The following is an 18738-nucleotide window of genomic DNA, read 5'->3' on the forward strand; positions in this document are numbered from 1 at the left end:
GCTTGAAGGAGATGATCCCTCTAAACCACTTAGGACAGTGACTGGCCAACTAAGTACCAGTACGCTTTAGCGCTTATTATCGCATATTAATACCCTTTGCATTTTGTTCATTCTGTTTCTCACTCTATTTATTTACTTGTAATTGCAACAGGGTGTCACTCTGTCACTAAGGCTGGGGTGCAGTGGCAGGATCATAGTTCACTACAGACTTGAACTGGACTCAAGTAATCCTCCCTCTGGAGCCTCCCAAAGTGCTGGGATTACAGGAATGAGCCACCGCGCCAGCCTTATGTCTTTTTTTTTTTTTTTAAGTAAGCATTCTGCTCTTCAAGTTCTCTGTACTTGGACACACCCTAATTTCTAACTTCTATATGGTGTTACCTACATAAGCCTCCACAGATCCTACCCAAGGGCAACAGAAAAACTCAGCTGCTTCGTGGACACTGGGAGTTGCTGGCTGTGGGGTACGTGCCTGCTTGATCAGACCCTGCCAGGCCCACTTGCCTCCATGAGGATTCCCTTGCCCTTGCTGCCCGCCAATCTGTAGCTGACCTTACTTGCAAACCTTTGCCAATCCAGTAGGGATCAAGTGGGTATCCCATGGCTTTACTTTGCATTGTGCAGGGAGTGAGCACCCTCCTTACACTTTAGCGCTTTCAGTACCCCATTAGGGAGCTCCGTGTACTTGCCCGTTGCCCTTCTAAGGAGTGTTTCTTCCTTGTCAATTTGCAGGCTATCTTTATATGCTCTAGACATTGCTGCTCCTGTGGCAGGTCCTGGGGACATTGACATGAAAGATGCAGTCCCTGACCCCAGGAGGCTCTCAGTCTAGGACAGGAGATAGTCACAAAACAGAGGACAAAAGCTGGAGGGGTGCTGTGGGTGCAGGGTGTACTTTCTGGTACTGGATTTAGCCACTCACAGGATTTCATTCTGTTGCCATGTGATTGGTGACACTTACCTGGGGTGAATCAAGTGTCAGCTAAGGGCATGGAGATTGTGAGGTCACCTCTTCCTAGCCCTCTAGGGTGAACAGGCACTTTCAGGTACTTCATTCAGTCTTCTCAGCTATAAGACGGGTCCTTGCTCTCTGCAAACAATATTCCATAAGCCTGATCCTCCTTGTGGGGACTGGTGGGAAGGCGGGGGCAATGAAAGCCTTGTGAAGCTTATAGACTAGAGGCAGATTCAAAGAAGAGAGCGTTCTTATTTATCTTCCAGTCTGACTGCCTCATTTTGGAATGTAGAAATGAGGCCCCAAGTATAAAATGGCCCATCAGCCGTCACGCAGGCAGAAGCAAAGCTCAGGTGGCCAGGCTCTTCACCCACACCCTGCCCCCTGTGCTACCCACCTCCGAGTCCCAGCCACAGAGACTAATTAATATTCATACTCTGGTCTACTTCCTCCCTAAGCTGTTTGTAGCAGGAACAGGAAGTACAGGGGCTGCCTCCGCCCCACCCTGGTCCTCCTTAGGCTTCCGATCCTGTTTTGGATGTGCAGACTGGAGGTGAAGAGGTCTCTGGTGCTGCTACTGTGAGTGCTTCTTTGGTAAGGATTTGGCTCTTCAGTGAGGCCAGCTGGGCCTTTTGGGAGGAAGGCCTTTGATTCTAGAATTTTCTAGAATTTTCTCTGCTGCTGAGGGTGGGATCTGGTTGCCTGGGGACCGTGGAGGTGATCCTTATTGCATCATAGATGGGGAGACCGTGAGCGTTACCCAAGGGAGGTAGCAGTCCTCTTAGCACCTTGCCTGTGGGAGGCCCTGCTATGGCCAAATCTGAAGGCCTTTCCAGTTTAGACTAATGCAGTCCTGGAGAAATGCTCCAAAGGCTTCATCCTTATCCTGGCCAAAGTTGTCAACGAGTAAGAAGCCAAAATGTAAATCTCAACTGACTTTGTTGCTACAGCTATTCCCCCCATCAACACGCATACACACTAACACACACATTGACTGACACACACACAGGCGTGGGCACCAGCTCCTTGCACAGTCCTAGTAATCTAATTTTGTTTTTTGAGAATTTGAAAGTCATAGAATAGTCCAAAAAGTAATAAGACACAAAAATAGACAAAATCAGAGACTGCTACCCTTGGGATTAAGCATTTATAGGTGAAGTTATACATTGCATTCTTTTTGAAAATTATGGGATTATATGTTTTGTTGAGGTTTGAACACCTTTACAGGGTTGAACACTCTGGTTGCAGGGCCTTGCTGTGGACAGTGTTTGTGTGCAATGGGGACATCTGTCAGGTTTCGGGGGAGCCCACAGCCTTGAGCAGCCAGCCTGGACAGCAGGGTGTGGGAATTCTGTCAGGCTGTCAGAGTGTGGGCCTGATAGTGAGTGACTTTCAGATACTCTTGAGCTTTGGATGAGATGCAGATTTTGTCTTTAGAAGGTTAATGCAAGTTTTGCTTTCCCTTTCCCCTTTGGGGTAGTTACCTGTATCACTGAAGAAGGCAGATGCTGCTGAAGCAGTGCTAGAATAACTATTTGTGATTAGATGGGATTTATGTTCAGTGGAATTGTGGCATCTGAGATAGTAGTAGTGTTTTCCAACCTTTTTTATCTCACTGCACTTGAACCTGTAACTTCTGTGGCACACTTACATTATGTTGATTAAAAAAAAGAGTAAACAAAATAATATACTTAATGTTCTTTGAACGTCTTTCAAAAATAATTTAACTAGTGATCTTTAAAAACTTTCCAGGCATGGGTGGCGCCTGTGGCTCAGTCGGTAAGGTGCCGGCCCCATATACCGAGGGTGACGGGTTCAAACCCAGCCCCGGCCAAACTGCAACCGAAAAATAGCCGGGTGTTGTGGCGGGCACCTGTAGTCCCAGCTACTCGGGAGGCTGAGGCAAGAGTATCGCTTAAGCCCAGGAGTTGGAGGTTGCTGTGAGCTGTGTGAGGCCACGGCACTCTACCGAGGGCAATAAAGTGAGACTCTGTCTCTACAAAAAAAAAAAAAAAAAACTTTCCAGGCATATCAGTTGAAAATAACTGCAGTAGTAGAATGAGGTTCCAGGATGAGCTGTGGAATTTTAAATCCTGACTTCAGGCCTTCCTTTGTCCGTTAATACTATAGAAATATGTTGTCTGCTCTGGCCCTGGCTCTAGGATAGTGGATTTCTTGAGAACTCTTGTTTTTGTGGTTTTGCTGGCTTTTTTCCCCTCTCTTTAAAAAATCTTAATCTCTAAACATATTATGATTTTATGTCTTTCTTCATTAAATTCCTTCACTGCCTTCCACCTGCAAGTAGAATAAAATCTAAATCTTGACAGGGTCTGTTACTGTAGCCTGTGAGATACTTCAAATAGGGCCCTATGTTCTACCTTAGTAGCTTATTTCTAAGTAGTGATTTTTCATAGTGATTAAATGAGGATGATCATAGCAATTTCTTCAGAGGCCTAGACTAAAATGAGGTAATAAAAAATACTTTTATGTTTATATGACTAGGTTATAAACATTTATATTTCATGATACAAACATTTATTTATTTTTATCTAGCTACTTTGGGGGCATAAATATGTTAAATAAAATATTAAATATATGATACAAATATATTTTTATGAAGTTATTCCTTAATATATATTATATCAAATATATGCCTTATATGGCAAAATATTCAAAAATTTTAATATACATTTATATACATGAATAAAATTGGAGAAAAGCCACAAAATGTGACCAAAGAATTATTTCTATATGGCAAATTTTCAAGTCATTTTTATTTTCTTTTTATACTTTTCTGCACTTTTTCTATGGAACAAGTGTTCCTATACTGTAATAAGAACTTGAAAAAAGTTTATTTTTTTGACCCAGTAATACTACTCTTAGGAAATCATTCTACGTAAGAAAATAATCAGAGGTGAACTTGCAGGTTTGCATTTTAAGTTCATCCTAAATGAAATCAGGGACTGGTTATGTAAAATTACGGTTGTATGATTAAATGCTTCTCAGATATTAAAGCCCATATTGTAGAAGAAAAAATAAAGACATCAAGATATACTTACAGTTCAAAATGTATTTATCAGTGAAAAAAGTCCATTAGTACTATGGAAATTTGTTGTCTGCAAATATGAGGGAAAATATATTTGCATAAAATTTTAATCCAATTCTGTGCAGTTTATTCTCAAGTCATTGCAGTATTTGTTCAACCAGTTTCACACACAGTTTACAGTAACAGTAAACATTGGGAAGCACACATATATTCCCATTCTGAAAAAAGATAGGTTATATATGCAGGAAAAAATGCAGCGAATATTAAGGTATGCCAAGTAATCTTTTGACAGCTCAGATGTGACATAAAATAATGTCCATAGGCTTATAAAATAATTGAGATAAGTATCGGGAAATCCTGACAGTCACAAGTACATGTCCTGTGCTACTGAATAAGGATAGTTCTCTAAAAACTCCCATACAAGACAGCTCGTATTTTGCCACCAGGAAATGTATCAAATTGCCAATACCAAAATATGCTTTCATGAAAATTTAGTGTAGAAGTTGTACCAAAGAAAACAGCATTAGGCTCTTGAATACTGCAAAGTATCTGTTTAAAATTTCTTAGGTGTGTTCATGAAAAAAGAACTTTCCAACATGGCTTTATTTTTTTTTTATTTATTTATTTTTTTTTTGTAGAGACAGAGTCTCACTGTACCGCCCTCTGGTAGAGTGCCGTGGCGTCACACGGCTCACAGCAACCTCTAACTCTTGGGCTTACGTGATTCTCTTGCCTCAGCCTCCCGAGCAGCTGAGACTACAGGCGCCCGCCACAACGCCCGGCTATTTTTTTGTTGCAGTTTGGCCGGGGCTGGGTTTGAACCTGCCACCCTCGGCATATGGGGCCGGCGCCCTACTCACTGAGCCACAGGCGCCGCCCCCAACATGGCTTTATTAACAGAAAAAGTGATAACTACTTAAATCTTTTTCGTGCTATCATTTTAAAATGTAGCTACAAAAGAGACAAAATCTAAATATAAGTTGAAAAAAATAACAGCTTATGAAAAAAAGTTGACTGGTGTATCCTTTAGGCATGTAGATTTTAAACTGATAACATGTAGTTCTAAATAATGTATCTTTTTTTTTTTGCCGGGGCTGGGTTTGAACCTGCCACCTCCGGCATATGGGGCGAGCGCCCTACTCCCTTGGGCCACAGGCACCACCTAAATAATGTATCTTAAGCTCTGGACCCCACTGTAGTAGGAAATCTCTCTCTTTCTTTCTCTGTCTCAGATAAGAAGTCACCTTAGAAAATGAAAAGGAGGCCGGTGCAGTGGCTCGCACTGGTAATCCCAGCACTCTGGGAGGCCAAGGCAGGTGGATTGACGGAGCTCACAGGTTTAAGACCAGCCTGAGTAAGAGCGAGACCCCATCTCTAAAAATAGCTGGTTGTTGTGGTGGGCGCCTATAGTCCCAGCTACTTGGGAGGCTGAGGCAAGAGAATCGCTTGAGCTCAAGAGTTTTAAGTTGCTATGAGCTGTGAAGCCACAGCACTCTACCGAGAGCGATGAAGTGAGACTCTGTCTTAAAAAAAAAAAAAAAAAGAAAAGAGAAAGGTGATATGTATGAATTCAAAACAAAATAGTACTGTAGAATGGCAAAATACAAAAATAGCAGCATGTGAAATTTAAGACTAGTTTGTTAAAAGAAATGTTTAGCACTGAACTGCAAAAACAGTATGTGCTCAAACTGGTCTATAAATCAATACCTGAAACTGAGGCTTCTTTAGAGAGCTGCTTATATTTATGATCTCCCATGATTAAATGTACACTTTTTGTACATTGTAATTGTAAAAAATTAGCAGAGTCTGCTAATTACTCTGCCCCTCTTTTTGTACAAAATGTAATTGCTTTTAAAAAATATATATTACACAGGTAGTAGAATGCCAGCCTTCTTGTATTTCTAACAAAAATACTATCTTATTTAACACATTAAACTATGCTACTGAAAACTAATTTTATCCCAATGTTTACTACCAATCATGTAGGACTTTGAAGCACATTAATCTCACAACATTCCTAAACAAGATGAAAAAACATCTAGGCTAGAATATAGATTATTAGTGACAAAAAGTAGAGGCACAGCAATTTCATGACTAAGGGCAATTATGTCTTTACACTTAAACTTGAGGTCTTTCATTGATCCAAATATAAAAATAAGGCTGGACATGGTGGCTCATGACTGTAATCTTAGCACTTTGGGAGGCTGAGGTGGGTATTGTTTGAGCTTTGGAGACCAGCCTGAGCAAGAGCAAGACCCCATGTCTACTAAAAATAGAAAAACTTTCCGGGCATTGTGGCAGGCACTTGTAGCCCTACCTATTTGGGAGACTGAGGCAGGAAAATCGCTTGAGCCCAAGCATTTGAGGTTTGAGTGCTATGACATCATAACACTCCACCCAGGATGACAGAGTGAGACTGTCTCAAAACAAAAACAAATATAAGAATTATTTAGAAAAGTTTGATAAGAAAATCAGATCGCCCTAAAATTTCCTACCAAATTTTCACTGATAAAAGCACTGACAAGAGGCCAGGCGAAGTGGCTGTCCCCTAAAATCCTAGCATGCTGGGAGACTGAGGCGGGTGGATTGCTTGAGCTCAGGAGTTCAAGACCAGCAAGAACGAGACCCTGTCTCTACTAAAAACTTAGAAAAACTAGCTGGGCGTAGTGGCACATGCCTGTAGTCCCAGCTAGGTAAGAGACTGAGGATTGCTCAAGCCCAAGAGTTTGAGGCAGACTGTGAGCTACAATGATACCACGGCACTCAACCCAGTGAGACAGAGTGAGACTCTGCCAAAAAAAACAAAACAAAACAACTCACTGACCCCTCTAAGTCAGGATTAAAGTTTTTCAAATCAATGTTGAAGACACAGTTGTTTGAATTCTAATTTTCCCCTTTTCTCTATGCCCATGCAACCCACAGCCCTTGCTGATAACATCCTCTATATAAGCATACAATATCTGGTAGAAGAGACAGGAGAGTATTATCATGTGTGGACCTTTGGATGGCGGAATTACAAGTGATTTTTATTTTCCTTTTTATCTTTTCTGTATTTTCTAAACTGAATACGCTATGGATTGTTATTCTCAGGAGAAAATAATTGTGGGGAAGAAAAAGCAGGTCCTGCTTTCATTTGATTCCTCGGTTGATTTTATTCTGTAAGATGAGATTGTAACAGAGGTCGCAACTGGTTTAAAATTCTAAAAACAGTTGGCCTGGTGGTACTAAACAAGGCAGAACCAGCATTTGAATGAAAATGGGTCCTTAAACAGAGATTTTATTTTAGGTGTCGGTACATTTAGAGTAAGTAAAGTACCACATGCACATGGTAAAAATTCAGATTGGAGGGAGCTGTACAAAAGGAGGTGAGGTATAAATCCCAATGTCACGGCCACTCCTAGGGCTCCCCACACACAGACCAGCTCCGCTGTTCCTCTCTCCCGAAGTGGTGTCTGTGAAAACACAAATACACACAGTAATCCATACGTTATGTAGGTCACACATACTCAACCACATTGCTCTTTTCATTCTAATAGCAGGATAGAGTTCTAGGAAATATGATTAATGGCTTACCTAACTCTACTGATCAATAATCATTTCTACTGTTTTGTAATTTCAAGCAATGCTTCCATACATAGAGGGTGCCAAAAAAGGTATACACATTTTAAGCCAGGAAAAACTGTATTAAATTGTAATACTCAGTAGATACCAATGACATTTGTTATCTTGTATATTGTATCTCCTGTAATATCAGAAGTCAAATGTGACTTGAATATGACAACTGTAATGCAGTTTTTTTCCTTCTTTTTTTGGGGGGACAGTCTCAAGCTGTTGCCCTGGGTAGAGTGCCGTGGCACCATAGTTCACAGCAACCTCCAATTCTTGGGCTCAACGTATCCTCTTGCCTCAGTTTTTCTCTTTTTAGTAGAGACAGGGTCTTGCTTTTGCTCGGGCTGGTCCAGACCTGGTGAGCTCAAGCTATCCACCCGCCTCGGCCTCCCAGAGTGCTAGGATTACTGGCGTGAGCCACCATGCCCGGCCTCCTTTCTTTTCTTTTTTTTTTGTTTTTTGAGACAGTCTCACTATGTCACCCTCAGTAGAGTGCTGTGACATCACAACTCATAGCAGCCTCAAACTCTTGGGCTTAAGCAATTCTCTTGCCTCAGCCTCCTAGTGGCTTGGGACTACAGGCACCCGCCACAACATCTGGCTGTTTTTGGTTGTTGTTGTTATTGTTGTTTAGCAGGCCCTGGTGGGGTTCAAATCCACCAGCCCCAGTGCATGTGGCTGGCCCCCTAACGACTGAACTACAGGTGCCAGGCCTGTTTTTTTCCTTTCTTAAAACATGTATACATTTTTTTGTACCCTTTGTATTTAGTCTTCCTTATATTTAATCTCTTAGATTTTTTTTTTTTTTTTTTGTAGAGACAGAGTCTCACTTTATGGCCCTCGGTAGAGTGCCGTGGCGTCACACAGCTCACAGCAACCTCCAACTCCTGGGCTTAGGCGATTCTCCTGCCTCAGCCTCCTGAGTAGCTGGGACTACAGGCGCCCGCCACAACGCCCGGCTGTTTTTTTTTTGTTGCAGTTTGGCCGGGGCCGGGTTTGAACCCGCCACCCTCGGTATATGGGGCCGGCGCCCTACTCACTGAGCCACAGGCGCCGCCTATCTCTTAGATTTTTTTAGTTTCTGAGAGACGTGCAAAATTTCTATTTTTTAGGAAAACGAGTTCTTAGTTTTATGTCTTTTTTAACGTTTAGATTTTAATGCTTTGTTTCCTTTTAAGAGTACAAGTGTACCAGTGTATGCCGCAGCCTGGCTTTCTTGTGTGCAGAGCGGTGGCAGCAGGGAACTGTGTTGCCTTCCTTGGCCCTCCCCCAGCTCTCATTTCCTGCCAAGAACACCCACGCTACCGTTTTAACAGTAATTTCATTTTCGCAGATAATAGCTGCAGACATTCACTTAATACATTATATAAAAAGGTGAACCCTTTTGCTCCCTCCTTTACCCTCCAAGCCTTGGTTTTCTTCACCATTCCCCAGGGGGAACAACATTATGAGTTTGATGTGTCTCCTTCCAGAATCTCCCTTCCTTTTATTTCTTCCTTTTATTTTTTATTTTTTTTGTAGTTTGTGGCCGGGGCTGGGTTTGAACCCGCCACCTCTGGCGTATGGGGCTGGCGCCTACTCCTCTGAGCCACAGGCGCCGCCTATTTCTTACTTTTACATATATGGCTGTAGTCTCTGAAAATCTATTGTATTGCTTTGGTATTTAAAAAAAATGGCTGGTATGATTTTTTGTTGTAGTGCAACTTGCTTCATTTCTATTTTGGAAGATGGAGTGCCTTATTCTCGACTGCTGCTTACTATCCCGGAGTAAGACTGCGGCTTCCGTTGTCTCCCATTCCTTTACTGAAGGACACTGTCTGTCTGTTCAGGATCCTGCATGGTGCTGCCGTGAAACTCCATGGATGTGCCCTGTTGAGCACATATGTGTTGTTTCAAGGAATGGGCTTACTACTTTGTTCTCCTGTATGTCTAGCAGTTTTTATTCGTTGTCCTTTGAACATGGGTTGTTAGGTGCTGGCCACGTATTCAAGATATCTTTCTTAAATACGAATATTTTTATGATAGTTGACTGCTTTTACAGTAAGAGATTTAGGCTCATGCCGTGTGTACCCTTCTGAGTCATTGTCTCTCTCACTTCCCTGACTTACAAATTGCCTAAACAATGATGTAACCTCTAGATCACAGTGGGGGAAAGAGGTTTTCCTCATTATTCTAACAATTTATTCTAAGAGAATAATCTGGGATGTGTGCAAGATGAATGAAAAAGCCCCTCAATGCAGTATTAGTTTTAATAGTAAAGAAATGGAAGATTGCTTACAATAAACTTTGATATATCCACATGCTAAAAATAAAAAACATTAAAAATATACCAGAGAAGAATATTTTAATAGTAGGTGGTAAATTTTCATCATTAAAATTAAGGGAAAAACAGCAACAACAGATGCATACACCCGCCTTTGGCCCTTTATTTCAGTTTTTACATCAGTGCATGTGTGTTGGGGTGTATAATGATGGGACCACCTCATGATTCATGTATTTTAAATTTTTACAAACAAAATCACAGCTATAGAGGGCGGGCTCCACGGCTCAGGCCTATGATCCTAGCACTCTAGGAGGCCTAGAGGGGTGGATTGCCTGAGCAGGAGTGAGACCCCATCTCTAAAAATAGCCGGGCGTTGTGATGCCTGTAGTCCCAGATACTGGGAGGCTGAGGCAAGAGGATTGAACTCAAGAGTTTGAGGTTGCTGTGAGCTACAGGACAGGGGATGCTGCCACTCTACAGAGGGGAACAAAATGAGACTCTGTCTCAAAAAACAAACAAAACAGCAAAGCAAAACCCAGATGTATAGTAATCAGGAGGGGAAAGGTGTTTTTCAAAGGAGAGCTAAAAGTTTTCAAAGTCTTTTGGACCACTTATAAAAAAATATGAAAATTTAGTCGACTGTCCAACTCCACAGTATTTTTATTTGAGCCTATAAAAGATGTAGAAATAGATGTAGAAAGTGCACGGGGCGGTTCGCTCCATCACGGCCGCTACGGGTTGGGGCCGCGAGTGTTGGAGAATGCCAGAGACTGAGAGCGCGGGAACCCCGGAACCCCTCTGCTCTGCCGCAGAGGAAACAGGGCTGAATAGCTTAAGGTTATTCGAGGGTGAGGAAGTGTCCAGGGAAGGTTTTCACGCGGCAGCCGTCCAGGGCCACCTCACCAGGAAGGGAGCTCCTGCTAAGGCTTCGCTGATCCCAGTGCAATTTCCACCTTTCAGCTGAGCAGACGGGAAAGCTGCGAGGGAGAAGCGCCCAGGGTCCTGCGACCATGGGGCCAGCGCCGCACGAGCGGAGCTTTTTCCTTTTTGCAGGTTAACTTTTGTTTGGCCTTCTGTGGTTGCTGGGCTTTATTCTAAATGCACACGAGATGTTATCTCCGTAGTCAGAACGACTTTAGGAGATGTTTACGGAGGAGGAAACGCACGCCCTGGGGAAGTGAGCTGCCCATCCCAGGCGCAGGTGTCACAGTCGGTCTGATCCAAGGTTCAGCCCCTGCTCTTCGACAACGACCGCTGCCTCCCCGGCAGTAGGAGCCTGTCTGGATCTAGTTCTTAGGAAGGGTCAGGCGTCAACGCAGCTCCCGGGCTCCTTGCACCGCAGAGCAGGAAGGGTGGGGGAGAAACTGTTCAGGGTGGTTGAGCTTTGGGGCTCAAGAGAAACCCGGACCGTGGACCCCTGGTATGAAAACTGGAGTTTCCTTTAAAAACATGTTTACAAGTGAAAAGGCCACAAACCCTGATTTAGACACCGACTCTGAAGTTAAAAGGGCTGTCAGGGTTGACTGGTTCAGTTTCCAGGCTGAGGTTCCTGAGCAGGTGATGATACCGGAATTGCGTCTTCAGTAGGTCCTTGGTCTGGGTGATTTGACAAATGAATCCAGGACCACAGATCAGTAGTAAGACAGGATTTATTTACCGAAAAGAAAAGAATACAGAAACACCAAAGCTCCTGGCAGAGAGAAACAAACCAAGTCGGGGGTGGGGGGGTGGAGGGGGTGGGCTCTCTCCGGCTCTCTGTCTCTCTCGAGGCTCTTGGTCCAGGGTATATACAGTCGCGAGGGGTCCTCTGTAGTTACATTTAGCTGGGAACTCAGTAGTTACAATTAGCTGGGACTTGGTAGGAAATGAATGGCTACAATCCCTTGCATTCAGAGGCCTAGGGAATGTGCACAAAATTGACCAGGCCTAGGAAATGGGGAGGGGGGTCCCTGAAGAGGGAGACTGAAAGTGCTGGTGTCTCCCCAGCAGTTGGTCTGGAGCCTCCTACAGGCCCCCCTGCCTACCCTCAGATGCTGGTACCTGTCCGCCCCTCAGCTCTACCAAGCTGGCTGGGGAGCCACCTGTCCCGTATCAGTGAGGGGACGATGTTGCTCCAGGCCTTCCTACTGTCATTATTTCAGGCAGATCCCGTTGCTCCCGCCCTCCCCTGCCTAACCGCTGCCTCCTCCTAATAGGTCCTTGTAGGTCCCCTGCTTCCAAGTCTTCCAATCTGTCCTCGGAGCTATAGTTGTTAATCCCAAATTAGATGATGTCATTCCCATTTTTCCAATCCCTTCTAAATTCCCCAGCTCCTCCAGGACAAAGCCTACCCCTGCCCTCCAGGTGAGGCCTCTGTGGTTTAGTTCCTGACCACAGCTCCATCCCTTTGTCTCATCACTCTTCATCCCAGAACCTTTCTGGTTACTTTATTGAAGTCCTTTGAGCCTGCCTGACCTGACTAGAAAGTTCTACCCTCAACTTCTGCATAAATTCTTTCTTGCCAGAATTGTGCTTCCTGGCTTCCTCCCCAAAGGTCTCTTCCTTAGAGTAAGCCCTTTCCCCAGCCTGAGTTGGCTGCTGCACCCTGGTCACAACTCTGGGACAACTGGCTTGTTTACCTACCTTCCTAAATGGTATGCGGGAACATGTCCTGTGCGGTTTTTGTTTCCCCTTCCCTATATCCACAGCACAATGTCTGGCATAAAGTAGATGCCGTGGCATTTGATGAAGGGACAAACCGGCATGTGGTACTTTTCTTGCTCATCTGAATGTAACTTTGTATTTTAACCAGGTCACTACATTGTCCTACCTTTTCATGGCTATGGAATTCAGTGAATGCCTCTATCGCATTGCGGAAGAAATAGGCAGTGATGAGCTGGCCTCCCTCAAATTCCTAAGTCTGGATTACATCCCACAAAAGAAGCAGGAACCCATCGAGGATGCCCTGATATTATTCCAGACACTTCGGGAAAAGAGAATGTTGGAGGAAGGCAATCTGTCCTTCCTGAAGGAGCTGCTGTTCAGAATTGACAGGCTGGATCTGCTGGTTAAATACCTGGACACCAGCAAGGAGAAGATGGTGAGAGAACTAACACAGGGCACAGCTCAAATTTCTGCCTACAGGTGGGTAGAAAATCCGCAGCAGCGTGGGGGCTGAATAGAAAACCTTTGTGGGCAGGGCTGATTGGAGCTAGTTTGGGGAGAATCCAGGGAGAGTATGGAAAAAGCATTCCCCCCAACTGAGAGGAACTGAGAGACTAAAACGAAAAGTCCAGCTTGGGGAGTGAAGTGAGTTTATCAGAAGTTACTCCGTAGGGCACTTGCTCATCGGTGGCACAGGCATCTCTATCGCAGGAGCCTTTTGTTAGCAAATCCACATCCGCCCACCCTGTGCTGTGGCTTTCAATCTCTTCCTACCCCAATGCCTAATGCAAAGTTTTTACATTATATCTTTGCTTGTTTGCAGGTGAAGTAAATCTGGCTGGCACAGTACTGTCATGATCAGCTGTCATGCAAGCCATGTTAGGGGTTGCAGGGATTTTAGTAGGACAGCCAGCTGCTGTGAAGCAGCCAGGGCTGATTTTGTGCCCCTGTCTCAAGGCAAGAAAGTGCTGAGGCTCCTCGGAAGAGCTGGACACTTTCCCTGGGCGGCATTGTTATCATGATGCCTGCCTAGTCTACTTTGTAACAATTTTGCTCAGTGCTCCAGGCTGGCACAGTGTTTCTGTTATGTGGGGAGGAACTTGCATTCTCCCCTCAGGGCCTTGTATGTGAGAGGTCATTTGGGAGGCTCTGAGATGTCCCACCTTGGCCAGATTAAGAAATTGAGAGGTCCATATATAATTCAGGATACAAATATGCTAAAACCCTAAGACACAAATTTATTTTTTCAAAGTGAAACTTAAGGTATGATGAAATTAAAATAGAATTTTCCTCCATGTTTTAACTTCTCTCTCGCTCTCTCCTGCATCTGGCTGCCTCTGCCTTGCTGGCGCCCCCACCATATGCTCACTTTGCCTATTCATGAGAAAAGCATCGCTGCTTCGCACCTGCTTGGGGACGCCTGTGGAAATGTTCACTGGGGTAAAAGGCTTTTCTTCTGCACTTAAAGACTCACATGACAGCGTTCTCTGAGGAGGTGTGTGCTACCAGGCCTGGCCCTGCAGACACTGCTCAGCTCCTGTGAGCGAGGCTGTGCTGTGATTCTGAGGCTCCACAGGACGACAGCTGTGCCTTACACAGTCCTGCCACAGGCTGTGAAACGCAGCTTCTCTCACCCTCAGGAGAGTGGGTGACCACAGGTGTGATAGATAACAAGACACATTCAGTTACAACTTCATGATTTTGTGACAAGACATTAAAAAGAAAAACACTTTCACTCTTTCAACATCTCGTTATTGGACACTCCTTAAAGGATGTTTCAGCTTTCCTTTCAGAAAACGTCTACTTAAGCCTTAGTTCTGCCCCTTAAATTGTCAACTGGGGCAGGTGAGAGAGAAAGACTTATGGCCAGCGCTGACAGGCACTGTCCTCTGATAGCCCAACCTATTAATGTTGCTTTTATTTTCAGAAACCTGTGGTTCTGGCGTGTTCCTTGTCATATGTCTCCCTACTTGAGGCTTGACCATTTTTATTTTAAATGACAGGGGATATGTTGGTTGTATTAGTTTCCGGGGCTGCTGTAATGAAGTGCTATAATACAAACTGGGTGGCTTTAAAAAGTAGAGAATTTGGCCGGGCGCAGTGGCTCATGCCTGTAATCCCAGCACTCTGGGAGGTCAAGGCAGGTGGATTGCCCTGAGCTCACAGGTTTGAGACCAGCCTGAGCAAGAGTGAGACCCTGTCTCTAAAAATAGCTGGGTGTTGTGGCGGGCACCTGCAGTCCTAGCTATTCAGGAGGCTGAGGCAAGAGAATCGCTTGTGCCCAAGAGTTGAAGGTTGCTGTGAGCTATGATTCTACAGAGGGCAACAATGTGAGACTCTGTCTAAATAGTAATAATAATAACAATAATGATAAAAAGTAGAAAAATTTATTTTTCATAATTCTGGAGATTCAAAGTTGGAAATCAAGATGTCAGTACATTGGTTCCTTTTTGGAGGCTCTGAGAAAGAATCTGTTTCAAGGCTGGGTGTGGTGACCCATGCCAGTAATTCTGGCATTCTGGGAGACCCATGTGGTTGGATTGCTTGAGCTCAGCAGTTCAAGACCAGCCTGAGCAAGAGTGAGACTCCATCTCTACTCAAAATAGAAAAATCAGATGGGTGTGGTGGTGTATACCTGTAGTCCCAGCTACTTGGAAGGCTGAGGCAAGAGGATAGCTTGAGCTCAGGAGTTTGAGTTTGCTGTGAGCTATGATGCCATGGCACTCTACCCAGGGCACAGAGTGAGACTCTGTCTCAAGAAAAAAAAAGTTTCAGATTTTAGAGCATTTCAGATCTCAAATTTTCAGAATAGGGATGCTCAGCTTGTATTTAAGAAAAAAGATTGATTACAAAAAAAAAAAAAGGTAAAAAGGAAGAATCCGTTCCCTGCCTTTCTTCTAGTTTCCGGAGGTTGTGGTAGTCCTTATTGTTCCTTGTCCTGCAGACACAACCCTCCAATCCGCGTCCAGTTCTCTTGTCTGTGTCTGTTTGTTCTCCTTAATCCAATTACAGCCTCATCTTAAGGACATTTTATCTGCAAAGATCCTATGTCCACAGAAGGTCAGAATTTCATGTTCTTGGGAGACATGAAATTTTGGCAAGAGGGGAAGACACTATTCAACCCAGTACACTGGATAGCTTTGGTTTACTAGAATTGTGAAGTCTTTACAAGAGATTTATTCATTAAGGCTCTAGTAAATCCTAAGAAACCACAGCCCCAAAGTAGAAAAGCTTGGGATTTCACCTTGTGTCTACTGTCTTGGCCCTCAGAAGGTTCTGATTCTGCCCTGTGAGCTAGGCTGAGGCAAATTGCCAATGCCAGACAGTCTGTACCTTTCAGGCAGAGGGCTGAGAGTTGCCTAACAAGGGAAGGGCCTGTCTGTTAAAATCACATTGGCTTGGGGTCAAAAGGGTTAGCATAATCATGACCTATTACTTGCTAGTCATCATTGACTATTAACCAAAAGGTAAAAAATACCCTAGTGCAGTCACTTAAAATGATAAGAATGCACCAGCATTTCATTTTCAAATTATAATTGCTACCTATAAAATAAGTATCTTATAAACTATCCAGGTTTATTACTAGATAATGATGCCACCAGAAAACCTATAAATTTCAATAATGAAAAACAAGACAAAGTGCCCTGTAATAAAGTTAAAACCGTTAGAGTTGGGCAGCGCCTGTGGCTCAAGGAGTAGGGCGCCGGTCCCATATGCCGGAGGTGGTGGGTTCAAACCTAGCCCCGGCCAAAAAAAAAAAAAGGCACTTTGAAAACCGTTAGAGTAGCTTTCGATTGGATCCGATCTTGGCCAGACTAAAAGTTTTAGAGAAATACTTCTATGGTAGAGATTCCATAAAAAGAAGGATGAGACAGATAATACTGATAATTTCTATTTATATACTATTTTTATTTTCAGAATTGAAATTTTCTGATTTTATCTTGAAGTCAACATGTTTTATGTTACATTCACTTTTTCTTACACCATAATATTGAAAGGTTTGCTGCTGATTTATGAAATATTCCTTTGTTCACCTAACCTATTCAATAAGCATATTCAAAGAGTTTAATTAACTATGCCAGGTGTAGATTAGAAAATAATAGTGTCTACGTGTTATTGAGCACTGGGTTAAGTACTTCATGTGGACGCATTCCTTCAGTGCTTCACACCAGCCTATGATGTTAGATGTACATTTGTCTTCTATCTACACACATGAGGAAAAAATGTGTAACATGTCTGAAGTCACCCAGCTCAAAGATTGTGGAATCAAGGTTCTGATACCAATGGGCTGGGCGCCCCGTACTTAAACACTGTACCTCACAGCCCTCTGGGTTTATGAAAATAATTTTTAATTTTTTGAGATGGTGTCTCACTTTGTCACCCTTGGTAGGGTGTCGTGGCATCATAGCTCACAGCAACCTCAAACTCTTGGGCTCGAGTGATTCTTTTGCCTCAGCCTCTTGAGTAGCTGGGACTACAGGCGCTGGCCACAATGGCCACTATGTTTAGAAATGGGGTCTTGCGGGCGGTGCCTGTGGCTCAGTGAGCAGGGCGCTGGCCCCATATACCGAGGGTGGTGGTTCAAACCCAGCCCCGGCCAAACTGCAACAAAAAAAATAGCCGGGTGTTGTGGCGGGCGCCTGTAGTCCCAGCTACTCGGGAGGCTGAGGCAGGAGAATTGCCTAAGCCTAGGAGTTGGAGGTTGCTGTGAGCTGTGTGACGCCACAGCACTCTACCGAGGGCAATAAAGTGAAACTCTGTCTCTACAAAAAAAAGAAAAGAAAAAAAAAAAAAAGAAATGGGGTCTTGCTCTTGCTCAGGCTGGTCTTGAACTCCTGAGCTCAGGCAATCCACCCACCTCAGCCTCCCACAGTGCTGGGATTACAGGCATGAGCCACCTTGCCTGGCCTGGGTTTATGAAAATAAAAAGGGGCTCATGCCTATAATCCAAGCACTTTGAGAGGCACAGGTGGGAATTTGAGACCAGCCTGGGCAATGTGGGGAGACCCCATCTCTTAAAAAGACAAATTAGCCAGGCATCGGGGCCCACATTTGTATTCTTAGCTACTAGGGAGACTGAGACAAGAGGATCACTTGAGCCCAGGAGTTTGAGGCTGAGGTGAGCTATGATCCCCACCACTTCATTCCAGTCTGGACACCAATAGAGAAAGACACCTGTCCCCCCACCAAACAAAATTAAAAGTTAAAAAAAAGTAAATAAAAAGGGCAGAGACCCAAGCTATCAGGGAACTCGGGCACTTTCATAAACAGAGAATTATAATACGCATGCTATCCTTCCAGTGATACTCAAGCACAGTAGAGTGAATGTGGCCCTGGGGACACTGAGGCAGGGCCTAGGCTGTGCGTGGGTGAGCGGGTATCTGCAGAAAGGGTGTGGGGATTCAGCATAAAGGGGTGAGAGGGCAGGGCCTCTGGGTGTGTCTGGGCCTCTGGCCCTTTAGTGCTGGTGGTTGCAAGGGCTGTGGTGAACCTGTGTTTGTGGTCTTTCTATTCCTGAGCCTAATGTCTGGCCTTCCTGAAGGTAATGACTGACTAGTTTTCCTTAGGGATGTGATGATCCAATCTGCATTTTGAAAAGCATAATTTCCAAAAGGCAAAGCTTTTTTTTTTTTTTTGTAGAGACAGAGTCTCACTGTACCGCCCTCCGGTAGAGTGCCGTGGCCTCACACGGCTCACAGCAACCTCTAACTCCTGGGCTTACACGATTCTCTTGCCTCAGCCTCCCGAGCAGCTGGGACTACAGGCGCCCGCCACAACGCCCGGCTATTTTTTGGTTGCAGTTTGGCTGGGGCTGGATTTGAACCCGCCACCCTCGGCATATGGGGCCAGCGCCCTACTCACTGAGCCACAGGCACCGCCCAGCTTTTTGTTTTTTAAATTGCAACAAGGTCTTGATTTAATAGTGAAAGACAAAGGAAAAACAAGATTCATTTAACTGAAATAACTGAAAGAAAAAGTTGATAAACCTTTTAAATTGTTAGGGTGGGCATGACAAATTGATAATAGTTTGGCGTGAGTCAGCAGACTTCTGTGTCACTCTACCAGCCTCTTTCCAAGGGCTCAACTCACAAATCATGTCATTAACTGGTTTTATTTTGAAGGGGGGTGGGGACCACTGGAGTCAAGTCCACTGTGACTCCATTTATCAAATGGGAAATTATTTAAGAAAACATTTCTGAAGTGTCTTTATTCCCCATCACA

The 18738-nt window shown here is 44.2% G+C and overlaps 1 protein-coding gene across 7 annotated transcripts in view; it reads left to right on the forward strand.

Annotated features, from left to right (window-relative positions):
- CASP8 (caspase 8) overlaps positions 1-18738 on the forward strand; it is a 52691-nt gene that overhangs the window by 15486 nt on the left and 18467 nt on the right. For 3 of the 7 annotated variants that reach the window (XM_053596625.1, XM_053596627.1, XM_053596630.1), the window contains one exon: positions 12665-12996. In XM_053596625.1, coding sequence (XP_053452600.1) covers positions 12665-12996 — 332 coding nt within the window. Of the gene's footprint in view, positions 1-119; positions 465-1409; positions 1550-12664; positions 12997-18738 lie in introns of those variants that run through there. The other 4 variants (XM_053596629.1, XM_053596626.1, XM_053596628.1 and 1 more) reach the window with 4 other exon arrangements.

The sequence above is a fragment of the Nycticebus coucang genome, chromosome 7, assembly GCF_027406575.1.
Source record: "Nycticebus coucang isolate mNycCou1 chromosome 7, mNycCou1.pri, whole genome shotgun sequence".
Classification (NCBI taxonomy): Eukaryota; Metazoa; Chordata; class Mammalia; order Primates; family Lorisidae; genus Nycticebus; species Nycticebus coucang.